This window comes from Echinops telfairi, unplaced genomic scaffold (assembly GCF_000313985.2).
Source record: "Echinops telfairi isolate 266 unplaced genomic scaffold, ASM31398v2 ScPeMD7_7406;HRSCAF=8444, whole genome shotgun sequence".
NCBI lineage: Eukaryota > Metazoa > Chordata > Mammalia > Afrosoricida > Tenrecidae > Echinops > Echinops telfairi.
The window spans coordinates 839,393-862,438 of NW_022111306.1; the positions used below are offsets into that span (position 1 = coordinate 839,393).

A 23,046-nucleotide genomic window follows, 5' to 3' on the forward strand; every position below is an offset into this window, starting at 1 on the left:
CTACTACACTTAAAGAAAGTTATTGATAAGCTTACCATATTCTCTTTGACACAGGAAAAATGGTGGCCTCAAACCGGCTAAGAATCGGAAGATTGCTATTGTTCATACATTATTGTTGATACTTTAAATTGTTATGCCTCAAATCACCTTGGCAACAAAGACAATTGAGTGATATGTATGTATGTGAAAAGGCAGATTCCAGTCACCTTTTTGCTTAATGGCACAAAAACCCCTAATCATTTTTTGGTCCAGTGAGAGATCAAAATGCTTCCTTCTTTACACCGTATAATATATTCATATCAATGTCAATTTCATAGTATTAACATTTAAAATACTCCTGACAAATTATTAATATTTTGTTGGAAATACAGCCATGTTTTAGAAAAGATAGCTTCTGATATATTTATAAAAAGAATCAACAGTAAAATAAACAAAAATTTACTTTCAAAATTTTGAACATTTAAAGCATGTTTTAATCCTGAATAGAAACACATTTTTCCTCTGAATACAAGTCTCCAAAAAATTTATACAAGCAAAACAGGAAATACATCTTATCTAAATACTAATGCAAGACATGTTCTAAATGAGTATAGTATTAGAATAAATAACTACAAAATGTATTTGATATTATTTAGTATTAATTTCTGGTTTAAAATCTTGAAAGAACATTTTTTGCTAGAGATGCAACTGTACAAGCTTTTTAATGCAATAATTAAGAAAGCAATCAAACATTTCTGAATCCATTTAACAACACAATTAATAACCACCATAAGAATAGTCAGTACATTTACATATATAAAACTTTCTAAAACTTGAAAACATACTAAACCTATTCATAAAATGCCTATGTAAAAAATTAAATGCATAAAGTAATAAAAATAAAATATCAAAATAAACCATAAATTCCTTCGCCTATGCTTAGCTGCAATTTTCTCATTCCTTACTTGGTTAGTAAAAGTCTAAACTAATACGATTGCCTTCCTAGGTCAAGTGAAATGCAAAAATCCAGGCTGAGATTTTAGAATCTTAGTTGTTCTTTAGGGTGTCCTGCCCTCCAGTGGTACCCGTCTTAGTATTTTCAGTGCAGTTTTCAATGTTACAAAGAGAAGCTGTATCATTTCTACATTTACATTTTGAAATTATATCACATTGTATGGCAGCATCTAATTTTTCTTCCATTGTTTGTTGACTCTCTGTTTGTACCCAAGCATCACATCTTACAACCTGCAGAATGAAGTTATTGCTGGCTGTGCTTTGCAATGTGTATTTAGAGTTATTCTGAGAGCGTGAAGACTGATCTGTACCAATTTTAATTGAGAACTGATGAGAATAGTCATTCTGTGTGTGAATATTGTGATTGTCTTTAATAATCCTGTCGTCTGGAAAATTTAACATCCTGTTTGGATAAGTATTACTAGTTGTTTCTTTGGTTTTAATGAATCTTCTATCTGAATCTTCATTTTTCTGAAATATTTGCTCTTCATCTTCAGACGGCTAAAAGAAATTTAATAATTTTGCTGTAAATAACACTTAAAATTTTAAAGTTTGGTGTAATCACGTAGAAGTAGATATTCTTAAAAACCATATTAGAAAATTTCTAAATACAGAAGAGATTGTGATAAATCAAAGCAGATAAATTATCCAAGAATCTATAAATTATAACCTACTAACTCCCTGGAGATTACAGATTTTTTTTAAAGAAAATTAATATTAGTCTTCATTTGTAAAATTCAAAGGTTATTAGGGGTTAAGGTTTCTTATTGTATGTCTCCCTAATGAAAAAATTTATTATCCCATTCGCTTTCCACAAAGAAGAAAATATATGCAACACACACTTCAAACATTTAAAAAGAATAAAATAGAAGCATGGGGACACTTTAAAAGGTACAGCTAAGGCAAAGAATGTATTCTATCAGTCATTTATTGACCCACTCATTCAAAGAATACTGATTCTATAAGGGTAAATAAAATGTATTACTAAAAAAATCATAGAAAACTTTATTAAACAGAAATATAAAAACATGACACTACAATTTCCTTATATATCTTGCATCCATATTTATAAACTTGGGAAGACGGTGTCTTCATCTCTTGAATCTTTCCCCCCATAATTCTGCACTCTTCTATTTACACTACTTTACAATGGAAGTTTTGGCATCTGTGAGGGGCACAAATCCTTGTCGGTTTTCTTTGAGTTATGGGAACAAAGAGAAGTCTAAAGAACCAGCATCAGGGCTGTACGACGCGTGGAGTAAGGTTTTCCACACCAAATACTTATTGGACAGCCCTTGCTGCCCTTAAAGAATAAACAGTGGATTGTCATGATTGGAAAACATTCTCAGGACAAATTTTCTGGCCTTTTCTTACCAGTGTAGTTTATAATTATCTTATAATAAGCCCCTGTGATTGACCTGTGACCTTCCAGAAACTATATCAATATTATTTTTAAAAACCTGAACTGCTTTCTCTGCTTTGAGTGTAATTGGTCTCACAGATCCCCTTGAAAGCCATAGATCTGCTTGGACACATTTTGTAAGGCACCTGACAAAAGCAATACAAGTGTATCACTAAGAGAACCTGGCAGCTGCCATCCACTGACTGCTGAGACATGCTGAAATACATTTTCTTCGTAATACACTCAGGTATGTACGAAAAGGAATCTATCAGCAACTTTTTTACTTTCCCTAGTATACTTTTTATGGGCAAAGTTTCGTGGAAAATATACCATATAAATACCTAAGGAGACTATTTGCTAATAGAACATCAAATCCACCACAGCAATAAATATCTCAACTAAGTATTATCTGAAAAGTTAAAGTTTCAGAATAGGTTGGATTCCAATCTTTTGCCTTAAATGTTTCAACCTCGTGAAAAATCGATATTATATATCACAAATATTCCTTATCTTACAATGTCATATACGATAATCTCACATTGATTGTTTAAGTTAATAGAAAACAAACTATAAAAAAACTAAAATAAGGCATAGACCATACCTTATTGGTACTAAAACAAAAGAATACGTCCAAGAAATTATACTGAAGCTGGCTGAGCATTAATTGGATAAAGTAAGTTTAATGTACTTCTTTAAGAGAAATATTTATTGAGCATTTGCAATGTGAGTGAAACATGCACACTTATTGTCTCCTAGAACACACATCCGAGTAGGGGGAAATTACATTCATCTAATAATCTCACACATTCATGTACATAGTACTGAGAAGACTATAAAGAAAACGTCATGGAGGTACTTTGTGAACGTAACGTCAAACCCTAACAAACCATTACTGCCAAGTTAACAGTGACTCAGAAGAACACTATAAGGACAGAGTACAACAGGCCCAGTGTATTTCCCAGGCTGTAAATCAGACTGCCACACCTTCCTCACAGGGAGTGGGCTGTGGGTTCTAACCATAACCTTTGCTTAGCTGCTGAGCACTTTACCCATTTGGCCATGAAAGCTCCACCCACCTGCTGCTGTTGAGTCTATTATTATTCATAGCAACACTATAGGATAACGTAGAACTGTTGCTGTGAGTTTCTAAGGCGGTATATCTTTATAGGAGCAGAGAGTCTCATCTTTATCCTGAAGAGCAGATGGTGGGTTTGAACTTTTGACTTGTGGTTAGCAGCCCAATGCAAACCACTATACCACCAGAGCTTCTTGGGTAGCATAATAAAGAAGTCTAATTCAGATTGAGGAAACAAAAGGCGGCCCTTTGAAGAAGTAATATATTTAAACAGAAATTTATAGAAAAATAATGTACAGTAAAATATTCCAGGAAGAGGAAACATTGTACAAAATCCTGAAAAGCAAAATCAGAATGACACACTAAGGAAAGTGAACCAACGGTATGGAGCATGGTGAGCAAGCGAGAATGACACTAGAAAAAATCAGCAATGCATCCAGGGATCAGGCTACACAGGGCCTGAAGGTCACATTATGGAGTTTATATTCTAAAGTAACTTTGGAATCCATTGAGTAATTAAACATGGAAATAGTGTGATTTAATTTATGTTTTCAACAGATCATAATGACTACTAATTAGAGAACAAAGTGAGACAAGAGTGGATGTACAGATCTCTTAGAAACAAGAAGAGTTCAAGAACAAGACTTGGAAATTGGCACCAGAGGTTGAGACAAGTAGAAAAATGTTCAATTTACTTTGGAGATAACTGCTTGGATGATGTAGTAATGGACTGAAAGTGGCTGCAGGAGGCAAATGAGACAAAGAAGTGGCAAAGTGATTATTAAGTTTCTGAAACGAACAACTAGATAAATAGATACCTACTATTATGGGAAATAACAGTTACCAGATTTGGAAAAAAGAAATTGGGTTCAATTAGAGATAAGGAGAGATTCCTGTGAAGTTTCAAAATGAAATTTCTGAGAGGATTCTGAATATCTACATGAGGGTCGAGGCTAGCCACAGCCTCGGGCATTATTATAACCCAAATAATAGATCAAAGCATTATAACAAATATCACTATGTAGGGTTTAAAATACAGATTAACAGAAGAAGAGGGTCTTGAACCAAACACTAAATATGCGCTCATTATATTGCAAGAAGAGTAAAGGGGAAGCAGGCAAAGGTATGAAGCAGTAATCAGAGAAGTATAAAGGAAGCTAGAATAATAATACAAATAAAAGAAATGTTTTCAAAGAAGAGAAAGTCATCATTTTTAATATTATTAAAGGAGCCCTGGTGATGGAATAGTTAAAGTGCTCAGCTGAAAGATTGGTAGTTTTCACATCCGGGAAATGCAAATTAAAACAACTATGAGATACCACCTAACATCCTCAAAGATAGCCCAATTCAAAAAAATCAGAAAGAAACACATGGTATAGGGGGTATTGTGAGATAGGAACTCTCATCCACTCTGTGTGGTCTTATAGACACTTAAGGAAAGTAATTTGGCAATACCTAAAACAAATGGAAATTAAGTTACCTTATGACCCAGCAATCCCCCTACTGGCCATATACCCAGAAGTAAGAAACAGACCACAACCAGACAACTGCGCTTCAATGTTCAATGGGGGACAGTTCACAATCGCAAAGAATTGGAAACAACCTGAACTTACATCAGAAGATGAATGGTTTAAAAAGCTCTGGTATACACAAACAATGGAGTATTATGCATCCCTAAAAAGCAGCAATGAAAACATAAAGCATGTCATCTCATGGAAAGAGTTGGAGGAAATTATGTTGAGTGAAGTTAGCCAAGCACAAAAGGATAACAAGTACAACATGAGTAGTCCACTACAGTAAGTTCAAACAGTACAATGCTTATAGAGGAAAATGAACATACCACATAGTTTCTAGGGTAAGGACCAGGTACTCTGGCATGGGTCAGACAAAACCGAAGGAAGCATATGGCATCAAAATAAAAAGAGGAAATGTAAAAAGTGGCAGATAGCACCAGGGCTGAAAGATATCTTTTCCTCCTCTCATACACTTTGAGGAAAGAAAAAAAACAGTACTGGGGGAGCAAGGCACTAATCCACCTATGGGAAGGGTGCTTTTGATGTCTCCTCAGGAAAGGGAGAGAGAAAGCAGACCGCATTCTGGTGCACCAATCCTTGAGGGCAACATACCTGCACAGAGCAGCGCATTAACAGAGAGGGCTGCAAGGCCGGCCCCAGCTCAAGTTATGATGTCCCCCTCCCTAGATGACAGCGATATGGAGGACAGTACTGAAGATACAGTCGGGGGAGAGCGGCAGGTCTATCCCATCCACATGGGAACAAATTAAGAGAGAGAGAGAGAAGACCTCATTCTGGCACGTCAAGCCATCTCTGAGCAGCTAGTTCACAGAGAGGACAGCAGAGCCAGGCCCAGCTCAAGACATGACATCTCAGCCCTAGATCACACACTATTGAGGACAGCACTGAAGATACCTCCTCACAAGGGGGTAAATCCAAGAGGGGAGTAGAACAGATCAGCAATGCAAACAAAGGTCCCAGAAAACTCTCAAAGTAAATTTCTGAATTGGTAGGCAGTCCTTGGCATCTTATCTGAAATGGCTGGGGGATATTCACAAAGTCAGACCTGGAGCTATTTTTTGTTTTCTTTTATTTTGTTGGTGATGTTGTCTAGCTATATAAGATAGACAGGATAAGCAATCCCAAGGTGACAGCTACAGACCAATGGGGCATAGGGGGGCTAGGCAGGTATAGGATATGAGGAGATGAGGGGAGGGGAGTGATGAGCAATAACGTCAGGGACAGGGGAATAGCAAGGGATTTAAAATCGACGGCAAGGAGGGTATACTGTCCCTGGTGGTGTTTGATCAACTGTAATGTTTCCGAGTTGGATTGCTGAGAGGTGAATGATGGGTAAACATGATAGTGGGAGAGAGGAAAGAAAAAAATAAACAGTACAGAACAATGAAGTAAAAATTTTATATATATATATATATATGTGTATAAATATAGATAGATATATATAGGTATAAATATAGATACATATGTAAATATATAGAGATAGGTGTATTTATCTCTGTATGTAAATATGTTAAAACAACAAGGAACCAGATGGACTTTGGGCCTGCTACTTAAATCTTACCTCAGTATAAGAATGTTTAGTTCTAATAATGTGGCACTGTATAATACTAACCTTCCCAACATGATCGCTGAAGACAAAATGGGTACATAAGCAAATGTGGTGAAGAAATCTGATGGTGCCCTGCTACTAAAAGATATGGCTTCTGGGGTCTCAAAGGCTTGGAGTTAAACAAATGGCCATCTAGCAGGGAAACAACAAAGCTCACATGGAAGAAGCACACCAGCATGTGTGATAATGAGGTGTTGAAGGGAACAGGTATCAGAAGTTCAAAAACAAGTAATCAAATTGATGTGAAGGAGTGTGGACAAAGTGGAGATGCAAAACCCACCTGTAAGACAATTGGACAGTCCCTCACAGAAGGGCCACTTCGTATAGAAGGGATGATATATCCAAGGTGCAGTATAGCACTGATAAAACACATAACTATCCTCTAGTTCTTTAAAATTTCCTCCTCCCACACTATTATAGCCTTAGTTTTACCTCACTAATCTTGCTAGACCTGCGCATGTACATTAGTTCAACTGAGATCTTTCAATGAACGAAATCCAAGATACACAAAGCTCTCAGAAATAGTCATGGGAATAGCAATTCTATGAGGAGATGGAAAGAGGGGGGGGGGTGGAAGTGGGAATGGGGAACTGATAGCACTGGTGACGATGTAACCCCACTCAAGGGGAACGAACAACAGAATTTTAGGTTAATGGATGCACAGGATGGTGTAAGATAGGGGGAAAAATAGATAATATATTAAGGGTTCAGGGGGGTTGTAGGGTAGGGGAGTGACGGAATAAAGGGGAACTGATATCAAAGAATTCAAAAAGAAAGAAAATGCTTTGAAAATGATGGCAGCAATTACATAACTGCTTGATTTGTAAGAGATCCTAATAAAATGTTTTAAAAAATTTTAAAGATTGACAGTTCAAATTCATCAGCTGCTCTGTGGGTTAACAATATGGCAGTGTACTCCCATAAAAATTCACGCAACCTTAGAAATGTTATGGGGTATTTTTATTCTGTTCTCTAGGTCCGTCATACATCAGAATTGAATCCACAACAGTGGGTTTCCTTTGTTTTGGGTATGCAGTGGCTAAGAATATGATTGCTAACTGCTCCACAAGAGACAAATGTGTCAGTCAGGGAACTGCCTTGGAATCTCTATGAGACAGTTTTACTCGATCTTTTTAAAGCTGCAGTGGCTCGGTTAAACTGGTGGTTTATCAGAAATATCACATCTCTCTTTAGTATATAATATGAAACTCCAATTATTCATAATATAAAAATAAACTATGAGAAGTACAAATAATTCAAAACTAGTAGAACATATATTAAGAAGCAAAAAACAGCATAACTTACCATCTCTGAACTAGAACTGAAACAACTATCTGTTTGTCTTGGAGAGTAATTTGTATACTGACTACTCTGTGACGAATCAAGATCTGAAAATATAAATTAATTCATAAAGAATGGTATTTATTAATATTCAATGAAATATACACAGGCACAAAAGCTTCACTAATAAAATCAATTTACGTTAACATAATACACAGCACTCTGAGTGTTAACTCCTCAGTAGGTAGGGTTTCTGACAGGCTACATGGCTGCTTAAGCTCTTCCTATAAGCAAGTAGGATACGTATCACAAGCAAGGAGTACACGCTGCTGCTAACCAAGAGGTGGGAAGTTTTAATCTACCCAGAAGTGGCTCCAGAGGGCACAGTGATTTATTTCTGAAAAATAAGCCATTGAAAACCCATGGGAGACAGCTCTATTGTGACATTCTTGAAGTCACCAAGAGTTGGTATTGATCCAAGAGCAATTGGCAAGATAGTATCATAAGCAAATAAATGACATCAGTGAAATACAACTAGACTTTTTTCCCCAATATGTGAATCATTGTTATGTGAACAAACTCTAAGTGACAACTTGTAGAAAGATGAAATAAACTAACTTTATTAAATCCTAAGCCTTAGGACCTAAGCATCAGGTATTTGCTAATTTAGTAAATGAGGCTTGATTGTGCAATCAGAACTATGAAAAAGTCCAAAGCATCTACTGTATATTCTTACATTATCTACTTACCATGTTATCTTGTGGTTATAAATACATTTTAAAATAGGCCTGGGAACTAAGCTAGGAAACCTGACAACACATAAACACTATAAATCAGTAATAACTTCAATCATACCTTCTTCCTTGTTTATGAAAATAATGTTATATTTGAAAAGGTAATGGAATAACGGGCATAAACACCTATCAAAACATTCTTATACACAATGAAACAAGTATCATGAGTATGCATGCATGCAGGATTGGTACTCTCAAGGACAGACTCTAAATTCAGTCAGCTGAGAGACAGGGAGTAGTTGAACCAACATACCTTTAGTATTCTAGAAGGAAATACACACTGCCAAAACAGCAGGCTTCCTAAAACAACTAAACGGAGAGTACTGAAAAGTGAAAGCCTAGAGTTTTCTAGTAATAACATAAATTGAAGTTCATTTGCAACCAATAAGATCTATACAAAATGAGATCAAACCCATTGCCATCCAGTTACTTCTGATGTGTTTAAACTCTACAAGGACGAGAAGAACTGTCCCATAGGGTTACCATGGCTGTAAATCCCCATCGCACACTGCCACACCTTTCTCCCATGGAGTGGCTAGAGGGTTCAAATTGCCAACCTTTCAGTTCGTATCCAAGCACTTTAACTACTGTACCACCAGGGCTCCAAAGGTTCATAGATACAACAAGCCCAAAGGGGAAAGATGTCAGTTAGGTGAATGGCTTATTATTAACTACACAGAAAAGGATGTGCTGATGAAAATATAAATTCAGTAGCAGAGAAAGACAAATACAGTCACACACAAAAAACTACAATAGAAGTTACAGACAGTAAAAAACAAAAAAAAAACAAAAACTAGAGAGCTGAAGAAAGGGGAATGTGGTACAGATTTGTGTTGTTGTTGTTGTTATTACATCCGTCAAGTTGGTTCCAACTCATACTAATCCTACCTATAACAGAATGGAATACTGCCCGGTCCTGTGCAATATTTATAGTTTAATTTAAGCATTTTAACATATCAATTCAGTCATTCCTTCATTCAACAAATATTTAAGATAGAAAGAAACATATTTGAATTTATGAGTTTAACACCTGCTATCCTTTTCAATTGTACAGGAAAACTTTCAGTTCAAAATAGAATATATTACTTTATTTCCTCTTCTATTTCTCCCAAGATGCTATTAGAAAGGTTGTAAAGGAGTGTGGGGCAGAGTGATACAAAGACTGTGAGAGGGACGACCTATCGGAAGGAAAACTGATACGGGAAGGAAAAGTGCTGTTGCTGAGTTCCCACAGCAGGGGACGCTAAAACTGGAGTATGAAAAAGCTGTCCCCCAGAACCAACCCAAGGACAGCTCTGGTCTTAGGAGGCAAGTACTTTCAAAAATAAGCATCTGGTATGGGACTGAAAATGAAGGTAGTAACAGAAAATCTGCATGTGGAACAAATCCCAAACTTTCTCTGATCCGCAAAATAATGAACACAGCAAGAAGTAGATCTTTCCATCTACCATATATATATATATATTATTTTTTAAATAAGAGACCTTTTCTCTACACACATTAAGTGAACCCTCAGGAAACATAATATTAAAATGGTTCATTACCTAGAGTAAACTACAAAGTCTGGCATGTGAAGAAATTGGAATATAATAAACTAATAAGCAACTCTTTTGTTTGCTTACTCTCATATAATTTTCCATGTTATGACAAACAATATAAACATCCATAGAGTTCTCAACCAACCTTTGTATTTACTCATTCTTAAATATGAACGAGTAACCAAATTATCAACAAAACACTGAGAAAATACAAACAGACAAATCTGAGTGAAAAGGTCACTATCATGATCCCAATTCTACCTTACATATCCAGCTGGACCAGAGGATGTACACTAGTACAAATAGGAACTGGAAATACAGGGAATCCAGGACAGATGAACCCCTCAGGACCAGTGATGAGAGTGACGATATCAGGAGGGTGGAGGGAGGGTGAGGGAGAAAGGGGGAACAGATGACAAGGTCTACATATGGCCTCCTCCCTGGGGGACGGACAGCAGAGAAGTGGGTGAGGGAGACGTCGGATGGTGTAAGATATGATATAATAATAATTTATAAATTATCAAGGGGGAGCAGGGAGCGGGTAGGGAGGGGAAAAATGAGAAGCTGATATCCAGGGTTCAAGTAGAAAGCAGGTGTTTTGAGAATGATGAGGGCAACATATGTACAAATGTGCTGGACACAAATGATGTACATACAGATTGTGAAAAGAGTTGTATGAGCCCCTAATAAAATGATTTTTTTAAAAGTCTGAGTAAAAGGAAAAAAATTAGCTCAAACTTGTAATAAAATACTAAAACAGAAAACATGAGAAAGAAATAAGAACAATCAGAGATTAAGAATGGGTTAAGTAAACAAGGGCAGTTATACAGATAAAGCAAGAAAGTATGATGGTGGTCACAGGAATAAAGTTGACTACTACAATAATAGAATGGAATTTTTCCACAAACTTTTGGACACTCCCTTATGTATGTTAAATGAACCCTGGTGGTATGGTGGAGTTTGTGCTACGTTGCTAACCACAAGGTTAGCAATTTGAAACCGCCAGCAGCTCTACAGGGGAAAGATCAGGTTTTCTACTCCCATCGTTCTTGGACATTAAAAGACAGAAGAATAGACATGGTGGCAGTGAGCTTATATATGTTAACTGATTTAAACAACCCCAAAACAATGAAGTAACTGAAACTATACTCTCATTTTACATATGAAAAAATTCGAGGCAAAGTCAAGTTAAGCTACTTACCCAGGGTTCTACAGTCATTAAATAGAAAAGCTGACATTTAAGCCAGGCAATCTGACTCCAGTTCATGCACTTAATGATGTAAACTACTTTACTATGCTGCATTTCCAGACACAGCCTTGGTAATCTCGATGTATATTGAAACCAAGACAGAAAGGGAAGGGGAACAGATGGAGGAAGCAAAGAGTAAAGATGGCTTAAATTTGTTATTTATAGTTGTAAAGAGAAGTAATACATAAGCAATTTACATGATACTGTATAAAGATGGGATGACAGATGAGAGGGGTCTAAGAAAATTCAATATTTATTAAAGCAAGAAGTCTAAAGATAAAGTTAACAAACAAGCAAAATAGTCTAAAATTAGAAATCATTAAGGACAGCTACTTCTGAATGATGAAATGGAGGAAGAACAAGTTACTACTGCTTTTCATTTTAATTCCTTTTGTATCATGTGTTAATTTGATAACAGTGTTTAAAACAATTTCATTTCCATTGAATAGCCACATAAGATTTGGCAACCATAAATTTTGGGTCCAGAAGGCATTCAGTGATAGAAATCTCATTTCCCATGCCAAAGACTCAGACACAATTCCAGGCCAATGCACCTCATGCACAGACACCACAACCTTCTGTCAGGGGAGGTTGCATGTTGCTGTGATTGCTACATAGATTTCAGCAGAGCTTCCACACTAAGACTGACTGGTGAACTACTTCCAAAATCAGCCAATAAAAACCCTATGGATCACAGCGGTGTGATCTTCAACCAATCACCACATTGGCAAATAACCAGGAAGTGTTTTGCTCTGTTCATGGTTGCCATGAATCGAGGGCTAACTAGACAGCAACTAATAACAACATTTTGAATTTTAAAATTCTACAATCGGCCTACAACAGAAAAAATGAACTTTTTCATTGTTCTTGTTGTTGTTGATTATCTCTGGTCAATGAGCACCACTGCTGAATTTCCAGGTTTCACCCCTAAGAACTAATATCTATTGTAAGCATGGAAAGAAATGAATGCCATTGGTTTAAATGAATATTTTTTTACAAGATATAAATAATGAGTTCTCATAAGATAAAGTATCTCCATAACTTCTCCTAAAACTATCAATCAGAGGAAAGGCCCACAGTATAACTATAGTTTCAATCCATATAAAAGTGAATTTAATACCTTAGATCAGCAGACCCAGCTCTGGGATTCACAGAACTGAATCCAATGGAGACTCTGTTCTTTAGGTGGTGGAAATAATCTAAATTAAGTGAGGGCACATAGGACAAACTAGCCCCTACAGAAGAGGGGTCTGCTCTGAATGAGCCACAATGACCACAGAGCAGAAGTCTCTGCTGAATATCAGGGCAAGCAGAGCAATCAAGGAAGGGGCTTAAAAATCACACTTCTTCCAGAAGAGACAGAGGCATTTTGAAAGCCAGAGGCATTTCCTGAATATGTGGATGGTAAGGGGGAAAGAAATCAATAGAAGATAAAGCCCCTACTGAAGGACGACAGCAAAGAGAAATCAGCAAATGCGAGCGAGAGGAAGAGGGAGAAGAGGAGGGGAAAGAAGAGGAGTGCGAGCAGGAGCACATTCTTTTAAAAAACAACATGACTCAATGTCTGAACTAAGAACACTCACCCCTTTCTTCCCCATAAGATCCTGCTACTGCTAGTCCAGTACCAATCAAGATGAACAAAAGCAATAGCAATAAAATAATAACCAATAACCATATAAAGTTACTAAAAATGGGGGTGGGGTCATAAAATGAGAAAAAAGAGTATCCTGACAGAGGGAAACAAACCAAAAATAAGCTAAATAAAATTCAGCCAACAAAACAAACAAACTAAAAGTCTCAAAATAAGAATTAATTCAGCAAACACAAAATATACATAAGAACTTCAGCAGTTATTTAATGGACAAAGAAAGTATAAAATGAAAGCTAAAAGAGCCCAAGAAAACTATTAAAGGAAAAGTTCAAATCCACTCAAATAAAAGACTAAACTATTAGATGTCCAAGAGAAAAAATATATAACACAGTAAGTAACAGATAAAAAGGAATCTTGGTGAAGCTCTGGTTAAACAAGGAGCTTTTTCTAGGGGAATGAAAAATTATAGCAGTTGTTAAATTAGTAAGTAGTTGACTTGTATGAGATATGGATTAGGGATCAATAATATTAGAAAATAACGATTAAAGAACACATTTTTAACGTCCTGTAGATTAGCAGCCTGGGTATAAGTGATCAAAGATTGATCAAAAAGAACTCATTGCTAACATTACAAAAATAGGAATCTTAACATAAAAGGATTCTCTTCAAAACTTGCAGTGTGGACAATCTAAGCCAGTCTTTCTACGTGGCAGTGCTTTGCAGGAGCCTTTCTGTGGTGCCGTTCTTCATAGACAGGATCTATGCCCTCAGGTGCACAGACTCTGGCCCCCTAGGAGGGTAGTGTACCCTCAAAAGGAAACTTCCTAGTTGTTTGATGGTATTTTAGACAATTCATGAGAAGTTGATCTAGTGGAAAGATATTTCTTGGTTTTAGATAGGACCTGACACCATCTTAACCAGTGTGGTGTGAGTGGCGATATAGGGAGGGTAGAGGGAGAGTGGGTAGGAAAGAGGGAACCGATTACAAGGAACTGTATGTGACCTCCTCCCTGAGGGACAGACAACAGAAAAGTGGGTGAAAGGAGACGTCGGACAGGGCAAGATATGACAAAATAATAATTTATAAACTATCAAGGGCTCATGAGGGAGGGCAGAGCGGGGAGGGAGGGGAAAAATGAGGACCTAATGCCGGGGGCTTAAGTGGAAAGGAAATGTTTTGAGAATGATGAGGGCAATGAATGTACAAATGTGCTTTACACAATTGATGTGTGTATGGATTGTGATAAGAGTTGTATGAGCCCCTAATAAAATGATTTAAAAAAAAAGAATGACATGATGTATGTATGAAAAATGTTTAATGTATGTATGACAATTGATGTATGGGGTGTTATAATTGTAAGAGGCCTCAATAAAATGATTTTTTTTAAAAAGAATGACAATTCACAATAAATTAACAAGTGCATGTTAACAATTTTCTAATAAAACGAAGTCCTTTGAGTTAGATAAATTCATTTCAAATTTCTTTTTAAAAAATAGCAGTCAACAATAGTCAGAAAACCCATATTTTAAAAGTGCAAAAGGAGGTACAATTTTTCCACATATGAAGCATACTAAATGATCATAAAAATAAAATTAGTATGTACATTACAAAACACAAGAATATTACAAACCCAAATAAGACATTAATTAAAATCTAAAAGTAGACTCAGATATACATGGAAAACTAGTATAGACTAAAGGTGGCACCAGAAACACTCAGAGGAAAAAAATCCAGGTTTACAACATGAATCCATATACACCTCAACACCTATTATCAGGACAAACTTTTAGTTGACTGAAGATTTAAATGTGAAAGAAATTTTAATCACACTAACATTAGAAAGTATGGGTAAATTAATTTGTAACACTGGAGTGTGAATACTTTTTCTAATTAAGTCTAGTAATAATAAAGAAATTATTAATAATTTTAACTATGTAAGAAAAAACTGTGAAGTTGCTTGCAAAGCTAAGGAAATTATGAGATTCACTGCCTTTGAACCTACTACTCCACCAGAGCTCCACTATAAACAAAATGAAAACCAAATTAAATGATAAACTAGAAGAAAATATATGTGACTTCCATCATAAAGACTGAAATCTCTTTAAATATAAAAAACATTTAAAGATTAAGAATAAAAACCAAAACATAATGAGTCAAAAGACAAATAGATTTAATAGAAAAAGAAATGTCAGTGGCTACTGAACATGGAAAAGAAAGAGAACAAATTAAAACGTCTATATTTATCTATCAGCTATATATACTGTTGTTGTTGGGTGCTGCCGTGTTCATTTCAATTCATAGGGACCCTACATACAACAGAATGAAACACCTCCCAGACCAGTGCTCTCTTCACAGTTGTTGGCAGTCACTATCCAGCCACATGGTTCTAGCTCACGGGAAGAATGTGCAGGGGAGAAATGCTCCCTAAGATTGGAAGCAGTGTCAGGCTTGTTTTTCTTTCTTTCTTTTTTAAAAAATTTTTATTTTATTTTATTGGAAGCTCTTACATCTCTATCACAATCCATACATACATCCATTTTGTCAAACACATCTTTATACATGTTGTCATCTTTTTGAAACATTTTATTTCTACTTAAGCCCCTGGCATCAGCTCCTCACTTGTCTCCCTCCCTCCCTCCCTCCCCCATGTCCCCTTAATAATTTATAAATTATTCCTTATCTTTCTTTTCATGTTTTACACACCAACTGCTGTCCGTCTCCCTGGGATGGGGACCATACGTCAATCATTGTGATCTGTTCCCCCTTCAAGCCCCCTATCTACCCTTACCCTCCTAGCATCACTGCTCCCCTTATTGGGGGGCTTAAGGGCAATGTAGCCAAAAAGAATTACCAAAACCTGAATGAAGGCCGAAAATGATAGTGGGACAGGAGGAAAGTAAAAGGAAATAGAGGAAAGAACTGGGAGGCATAGGACAGTTATAGAGGTCCAAACATAGGCATGTCTATATGTAAATAATTTTTATACGACAGGGGGATAGAGCTATGTACATATATTTAATTATAAAGTATTACGGCAGCAGACGGACATTGGGCCTCCACTCAAGTACGCCCTCAATGCAAAAACAATCTTTTCTACTAATATGGCACTCTGTGATGTTCACCTTCCCTGACACGATCACTGAAGACAAAATGGGTGCATAAGCAGATGTGGTGAAGAAAGCTGATGGTGCTGGCTATCAAAAGATTTAGCATCTGGGGTCTTAAAGGCTTGAAGATAAACAAGTGGTCATCTAGCTGAGAATCATCAAAGCTCACAAGAAAAAGCACACCAGCCTGAATGATCATGAGGTGTCCATGGGATCAGGTATCAGGCATCAAAGACCCAAAACAAAACAAACAAAAAGCATATCAATGGGAATGAGGGGGAGAGCAGAGTGGAGACCCAAAGCCCATCAGCAGTCTTGTTTTTCTAAGCACCTCTGGGTATGTTTGAACTGCCAAACTTGGTGAACAGTAGTCAAGGGCAAACCATTTGTACCACCTAAGCCTCCCTATCAATACTAGATTCAAGAAAATCCATAGTTTCACCACAATCGCTATGGCTGAGGCTATATTATAAAAGCCCTATTTTAGCAGCATTGCCAAATGTTTGCTGCTGTTGCTAAGTGAGAGCATTCTAACTCATGATGATGCCATGTATGCCAAAATAGAACTGTCCTCCATAGGATTTTTCTTTCAGAAGCAGATCACAAGATCTGCCTTTTTATGTACCTAAGTTGCATGCTTAACTGCATAAGCAGTTTGCCTCCTTGGTTTACATAAAGTTCAAATTCTCGGAATTAAAAAAAAATTCATGTGTGAAACAAATTGTACAGGTTAATAGTTACCCCTAGGAGTATAATAGGAAATGCAGTAAAAGAAACCATCAAAGATACTGATTATGTATTATTTCATACACTATATGAGTTTAAAGATATGTGCATTGTCATTCTTTACTAATTGTGCATATATGCCTTGAATACTCATCACATGTAATATATTTACAAACAAAAGTAATTTTAAAGGGTAAACTGCAACTACTAGTATAGTCTAATATATATTTTTTCTCACTAAGAGCTAAAACTATTTAAAATTTAACTGATTTTTATTTAAGTTACAACTTTTAGAAATAATAAAATTGATTTATACAGTTATATACTGACAGATTTTCTTAGTAGGTATCGGCCTCCCTTCTAAAGAAAACATTCCTCTTTCTTCCAGAATCTAGAAGAAAATAAACAATTTAACAATTTTCAAGTGTGCTCTTATATCCGTCCTATTTCAATGCTCTTATTCAAAAAAAGTCAGAAACGCTATTTTGAAATTGTACCAATTCATGCCATGTGTTCTTCTATTACAATACTTTACAACAAAGATTTTCTTGCATGAAGAAAATTATCCTGTTTCAAACATTAAATTAAGTTAAATTTAAATTGGCTTATAAAGAGCAATCCACAGAATAGACACTGTAGAGACATCAATTATAGACAAAAATGGAAAATTCAGATAATCACCTTAGTTACAGTTGGAATAGGCAGGCAATTTGAGGATTTATTTATTTTGTCAGTCTTTATATGATTTCTGAAATGTGCATCAGTTTACTTCCTCAGTTTTCCATGTTTTGTTTTGTTATATAATCTTTTAAAGATATACATTTTCAGTAAAACATCATTGATTTTGGTATTCATCACTTTCTATAAATCTCAATTTATTTTAATTTTTTCTCTTTTTTTTAAGAGTGTTTTTTACCATGAAGTTGAAGATTAAGGATTGTTTTTTGGTGGATCCTAATTTTATTAAATTCTGATTCGAGAATGTGGTTCTGAATCACCCTACTATGGACTGAATTATGTTCCCTCCAAAAGATATGTTGAAGCACTAACCCCCATTCCTGTGAATATGACTTTGTATGAGAATAAAACTTTTGTTAATGAGGGTATGGAACCTAAACCTGATCCCTTCTCAATGATGACTTATTAAAAAACAAAAGAAATACACACAGCCACACACCAGAGGCAGAGACCACGTGGGGGTAGTCTATAAACCAGGGAGTGTAAAGAAACACCACACAGGTTACAGAAGAACTGGAAGAGCAGAATTCTGCCAATATCCTCTGGCAGGATTCCCATAAGTCTGTGGCCAATTACTCAAGCTGGAGAGGTCCGCCATTCTCTTTAATCTACCCCTACCTTCTGTGCATGCTGGATTTTCCTTACGAACCTCCCCATACAATGCAGCCGCTTGGCATTGACAAAATCTAAGATTTTATGTAGGGTTCTAGTGTACCTTTAGTTCTGGCTTAGAATCATGAATTAAAAGTACCACACTAGTCCAGCCCAGAGAACTCATCACATCTGTGGTAGGTACATAATCTTGTGTCAACTTGAGGATATTAAGAGCGAAGGGGTCAAGTCCAGCTTGTCAATCAGGTCACAGCCTGATGATGCCTCCTTGGGGGCATGGCCTTCTCATGAGGATTCTGGGAGGCAGAATCCTTTCTTCCTGGAGGCAGATCACACACTTTCTCTGCCTTCATCTTCCTGTGGATAAGCCATGAGGAGTTACACTGAAACCTGAGCAAGTCATGTGGTGGAGACCTGTGAAGACAGCCGTGTCGCTTCCACAGCCACTGATTCATGACTTTCCACCCACTGGCCTGTGATCTTCCTCCATTCAGCATCATTGCAAGTGGCAACCTGAGTCTGAAGAGGAATGTGTGGCCTAGTAACGGACATATGGGCTAATATCAGACTTATGGACTTGATCTAGCCTGGACTGGGGTGTTTTCTCAATATATGAGGGGGTACCTCCCAAAAAATGGAATTGCACATAGCAGAGCTTTCGTAGTACATTATTTTTCCCTGCAAGATGAGCAATGGGCAACTCACTCTGAGTTAGTGCACTCAGTGGTATTGCCTGGGAAGTTCACTCTGGTCACAGTGAATTTTTTTTGTAAAGGCAGTTTTATTCGAATCTCATTTTTTTGTTATGGCTGATTTCAGAGAACAGTGTGTAGCTGTGAAATTTTTTTTCCTGCTCAGGAAAAGTGCCACAGAAACTGTTATGATGTTGAACACAGCTTACAAGGACAGCTTATGAGAAAAACTCAAGTGTAGGAGTGGTTTTCTAGTTTTAAAAATGGTGAAATGTTGATTGATCACAAACCTCATTCTGAACATCCTTCTAATTCCCAAATGGACAAAAATGTCAACTCATGGGCAGCTGGAGTTCATTCCACCAGGTCAGACTGTTAATCATGCTTTCTATTTAGAGATCCTGAAAAGATTGCATAACAGTGTGCGACAAAAGAGGCCTGATTTGTGGCAGACAGGGGACTGGTTTTTGCATGATGACAATGCACCCACTCATGTAGCCATCTCAGTGCACCAGTTTTTGGCAAAAAACAGCATGCTTCTCTTCTTCCCACACCCCTCATTCACCTGACCTCGCTCCATGCAACTTTTTGTTTCCATGAATGAAGAGGGAAAAGGACAGCGATTTGACAACTTGGAATAGGTGAAGAAAAAAAAAAACAAGGGAGGTCCTTTCAGCCATCCAGATGAGTTTGAAAAATGTCTCCAAGAATGGAACCATGGTGAGAGCATTATACAACTACCTTACAAGACGTTGAACTGCCTAACAAGATGTAAACACAAGAAACTCCATGTTGGAAAAGAAATGAAAGTCTGATATTTAGGCCCAACTCAGATGTTGGACCACTGCCAAAAATCAACAGATGGTCCAAAGAGCCACCCCAGAAAGTCTGGAGGATGCCAGTAAGACCAGAGTGACATCAAGAAACCAGCTGCCCTGCCTATATAAACCCAGACACTGACTTTTCAGAGATCTAGGAACCAAGGAGACATCAACTCCTGCTCTCTCCACATCTACCCAGGTGAGTACATCAATGAAGGCAATGCTTATTGGGCCTATGATGCGGAAGTAATACTGTAGTGGGTTGCCCCTATAACTGATATTTGTTTGAAATGATATTGTATTTTGAGTGAACATTAGGATTATTAGACTGTTTTATGTGTGCTTGTAGTGAATAAATTGAGCATTCGAAAATGTCGCTCAGAACAAATCACAGATTTGACAAATATATTAAGTGTAATGGAGAGGACATTGAAGCTAATAAGGTTGTTCAGTAAGAAACAAATATATAGCTTTGGCGGGGGGTGGGGGGAGAGTGTGGGTGTTTTGGAGGGAGACCTACTAATACCATTGCTCTTCTCTATAAAGCTCTTTGCTCATACATTCCTGAGTGTCACTGGACTTGCTTCTCTGGTCCACACAATCTAACACAGCATCACTTGATCCCCTTCAGGGTCCACCAATGAGTTTGTTTTCTTTCTGACTTGCTCTAGCCACATTAAAGCTGCCAGCTTCCTAGACATAGATGTGGTCAAACAAAGCCTGTTTGTTAAGCCTTTTAATTCCTTTGTAGTGAAATATATATTTTTCATATTTTAAGAAACTCTGAGTTCCTCAAAGTAGTAATAGCAGCAATATTGCTGAGCAAATGTACCCCCTTCACAGTCTCTACTTTCTTAATGCTACTCTTCTTACTCGCCACCATCAAGTCAATTCCAACCCGAGCAACCTCTCTTCTGGCCTTCTTCATACCTTTCCACCGGCTTATTTTAGATTTTCTCTTCTGGATTATTTTTCCCTGCACATCCTCCAAACTTAAATAGTGTTGTTTCTGGAGAGTCTGTCAACTTTTGTTGTTATTTTATACATTTTCTCTTGGGAATAATATACACAAATGTATTCAACTGTGAGCTATCTACTAGAGACTAAATATCTCTTTTTAGATCTAGTCCTATCTATTTAAATGTCAAGGACGCATTCCCAAGTAGATCATAGCTTCCTCAGAAGACTCTCAAATGACCTCAACAAATCACTCTTCCATATTCCCATAGAAATGTGTTCCTTTCTGAATTAAGTAATGCTATATATGATTCTGTTAAAAATTGACCATAAAATACATAATATTCAAGCACAATTATCTATCTCTCATGTGAGAGTTAAAAGCAGATGTTCCTGGTCAGCAGGCAATTTTCGCCCATTTAGTGATTTAGAAACCCAGGACTTTTCACCTTGTGGCTTTACCATCTGTCCATCAGAAAAGAAGACATTACCACTTCTTAAAAGAATTGACTGAAAATTATGCCCATCCCTTCGACTCACATTCCATTAGTAAGATCTGTCTACCTGAGCACATCTAGGTGGATTAGAAATTAGGAACCGAGTCTCTTTCTCCATGACATCTTTATTCTGTAAAAGAGGGTACAACTAACCATTACCGTTCTAACAATAACTCACTTATCCAAGTCATAAATCCAAGTGTTTGTTATCCTTTAACTAGTCAAAAATCACAGAGTCCTCACAAACCTAGATTTCCTAAACCTTTGGATAACTCTTTCCTCATTTCTACCCCTATTGCCACTGCTCAATTTCAAGTTCTTATTACTTCTGGCTTTGTCTTGCTGCTTCTCAGATTTGCCTTATTGCTATCAAAGTCAACATTTTAATACTCTAACAGCATCATACTCCCTGGCTAAAATGTCTTCACTTCAATGTCTGATTAGTGAAACTAAATTTCAGTATACCATTCAGTATAACAAAACCATTTATAACATGATCCTTTGTGTTGTTCAGAATTGTTCCTGACCACTCCCCTGTCCCTTATAATTTATGTAATAATAATGAAAACAAAGATGTAAGGTGCTTACTAAATTCCTAAAATTATATTTACTTCCTCATATTTTAGTTTCTACCAATGCTTATTTTCCTCAGGCAGTTTGTCCATCTGGTAAACTTGTCAAAATATAATCATATCAATAGTTACTGCTTTATGAACTTTTCTTTGACTACCTATGGCACTTAGAAATGTCTTAATAGGCTGCCACTGTACTTTGTAAAAAACCCCAAGAGGAGCAATTTATCTTAAAGCATTCTATTTTTTTCCTGGTTCTGTCCAGCTACCAGATTATAGCTTCTTAAAGACTGGTTCCATATGTTTTTATCTATCTGACAGAATATGGTGCACAGCTTATAAGCCTAATGAGAACAAAAATTGCTTTTACCTCCACGGTATTGCTAATGTCTAATGCCTTGTATATATGAGACATTCATTACATTCTACTAAATAAATTATTAAATGTAATCCAGGCATTGTATTAAAGCTAAAAAGAGAAAATAATTTGCAAAGTGCAAACACTGTCAGTTAAGACCAAACCCCAAACCAAACCAAATCGAGGCCAACTCATAGCGACCCTACAGGACAGGGTAGGATTGCCCCTGTGAATTTCCAAGACTGTGACTCTTGTCAGGAGTACAAAGTTGGATCTTTTCCCCTTGGAGTAGCTGGTGGCCAAATGCTATATGATAAAACTCTTTTGTTAATCAACATACATAATGCCCGAAGCCATACACCCTTATTATAAACAGGAAAAATATTTATAGACATTCCAATATTTCAGATTCATAACTATGCCCATTATTGGCACACTGAAACCTCAAGTGTTTTCATTTAGAAGAAATATTGTATATACTTATTAAAATATTTAATTTACTCCCCAGATTTACCACCCATTCACTGCCATCAGTTGATTCTGACTAATAGAAAACATATAAGGCATAATAGCACTGTCCCTTTGGATTTTTAAGACTATAAATCTTAACATGAGCAGAAGCCTGACCTTTTCTCCCACTGCACGGCTCGTGGGTTGGAACTGCTGACCTTGTGGCTAGAGGAAGAAAATACAAAAAATGTAGAAGTCAGCATAAAAATAATGTTTTCAAATAAACATTTCATTATAAAGAACAATGTGATAACGTGTAGTTTACCTCGTCAGGTCCAATGTCCCATGAGTTTTCAGAATCTGGTTCTTCCAAAGGGATTTTACCTCTAAAGATCATAAATAAAATCATATGCACATTTGCCGTCACTCTGAAAAGTATTATTCTGAA

The 23,046-nt window shown here is 36.6% G+C and overlaps 1 protein-coding gene across 1 annotated transcript in view; it reads right to left on the minus strand.

The window, feature by feature from the left end:
- Positions 1-916: 916 nt before the first annotated feature.
- Positions 917-23,046, minus strand: part of CUNH12orf40 (chromosome unknown C12orf40 homolog) — a 71,941-nt gene continuing 49,811 nt past the window's right edge. The window contains 5 exon segments of the mRNA XM_045296389.1: positions 917-1,494; positions 7,920-8,002; positions 17,232-17,292; positions 22,776-22,823; positions 22,924-22,984. Of these exon segments, the coding sequence (XP_045152324.1) occupies positions 1,027-1,494; positions 7,920-8,002; positions 17,232-17,292; positions 22,776-22,823; positions 22,924-22,984 (721 nt within the window). The 3' untranslated portion in view covers positions 917-1,026.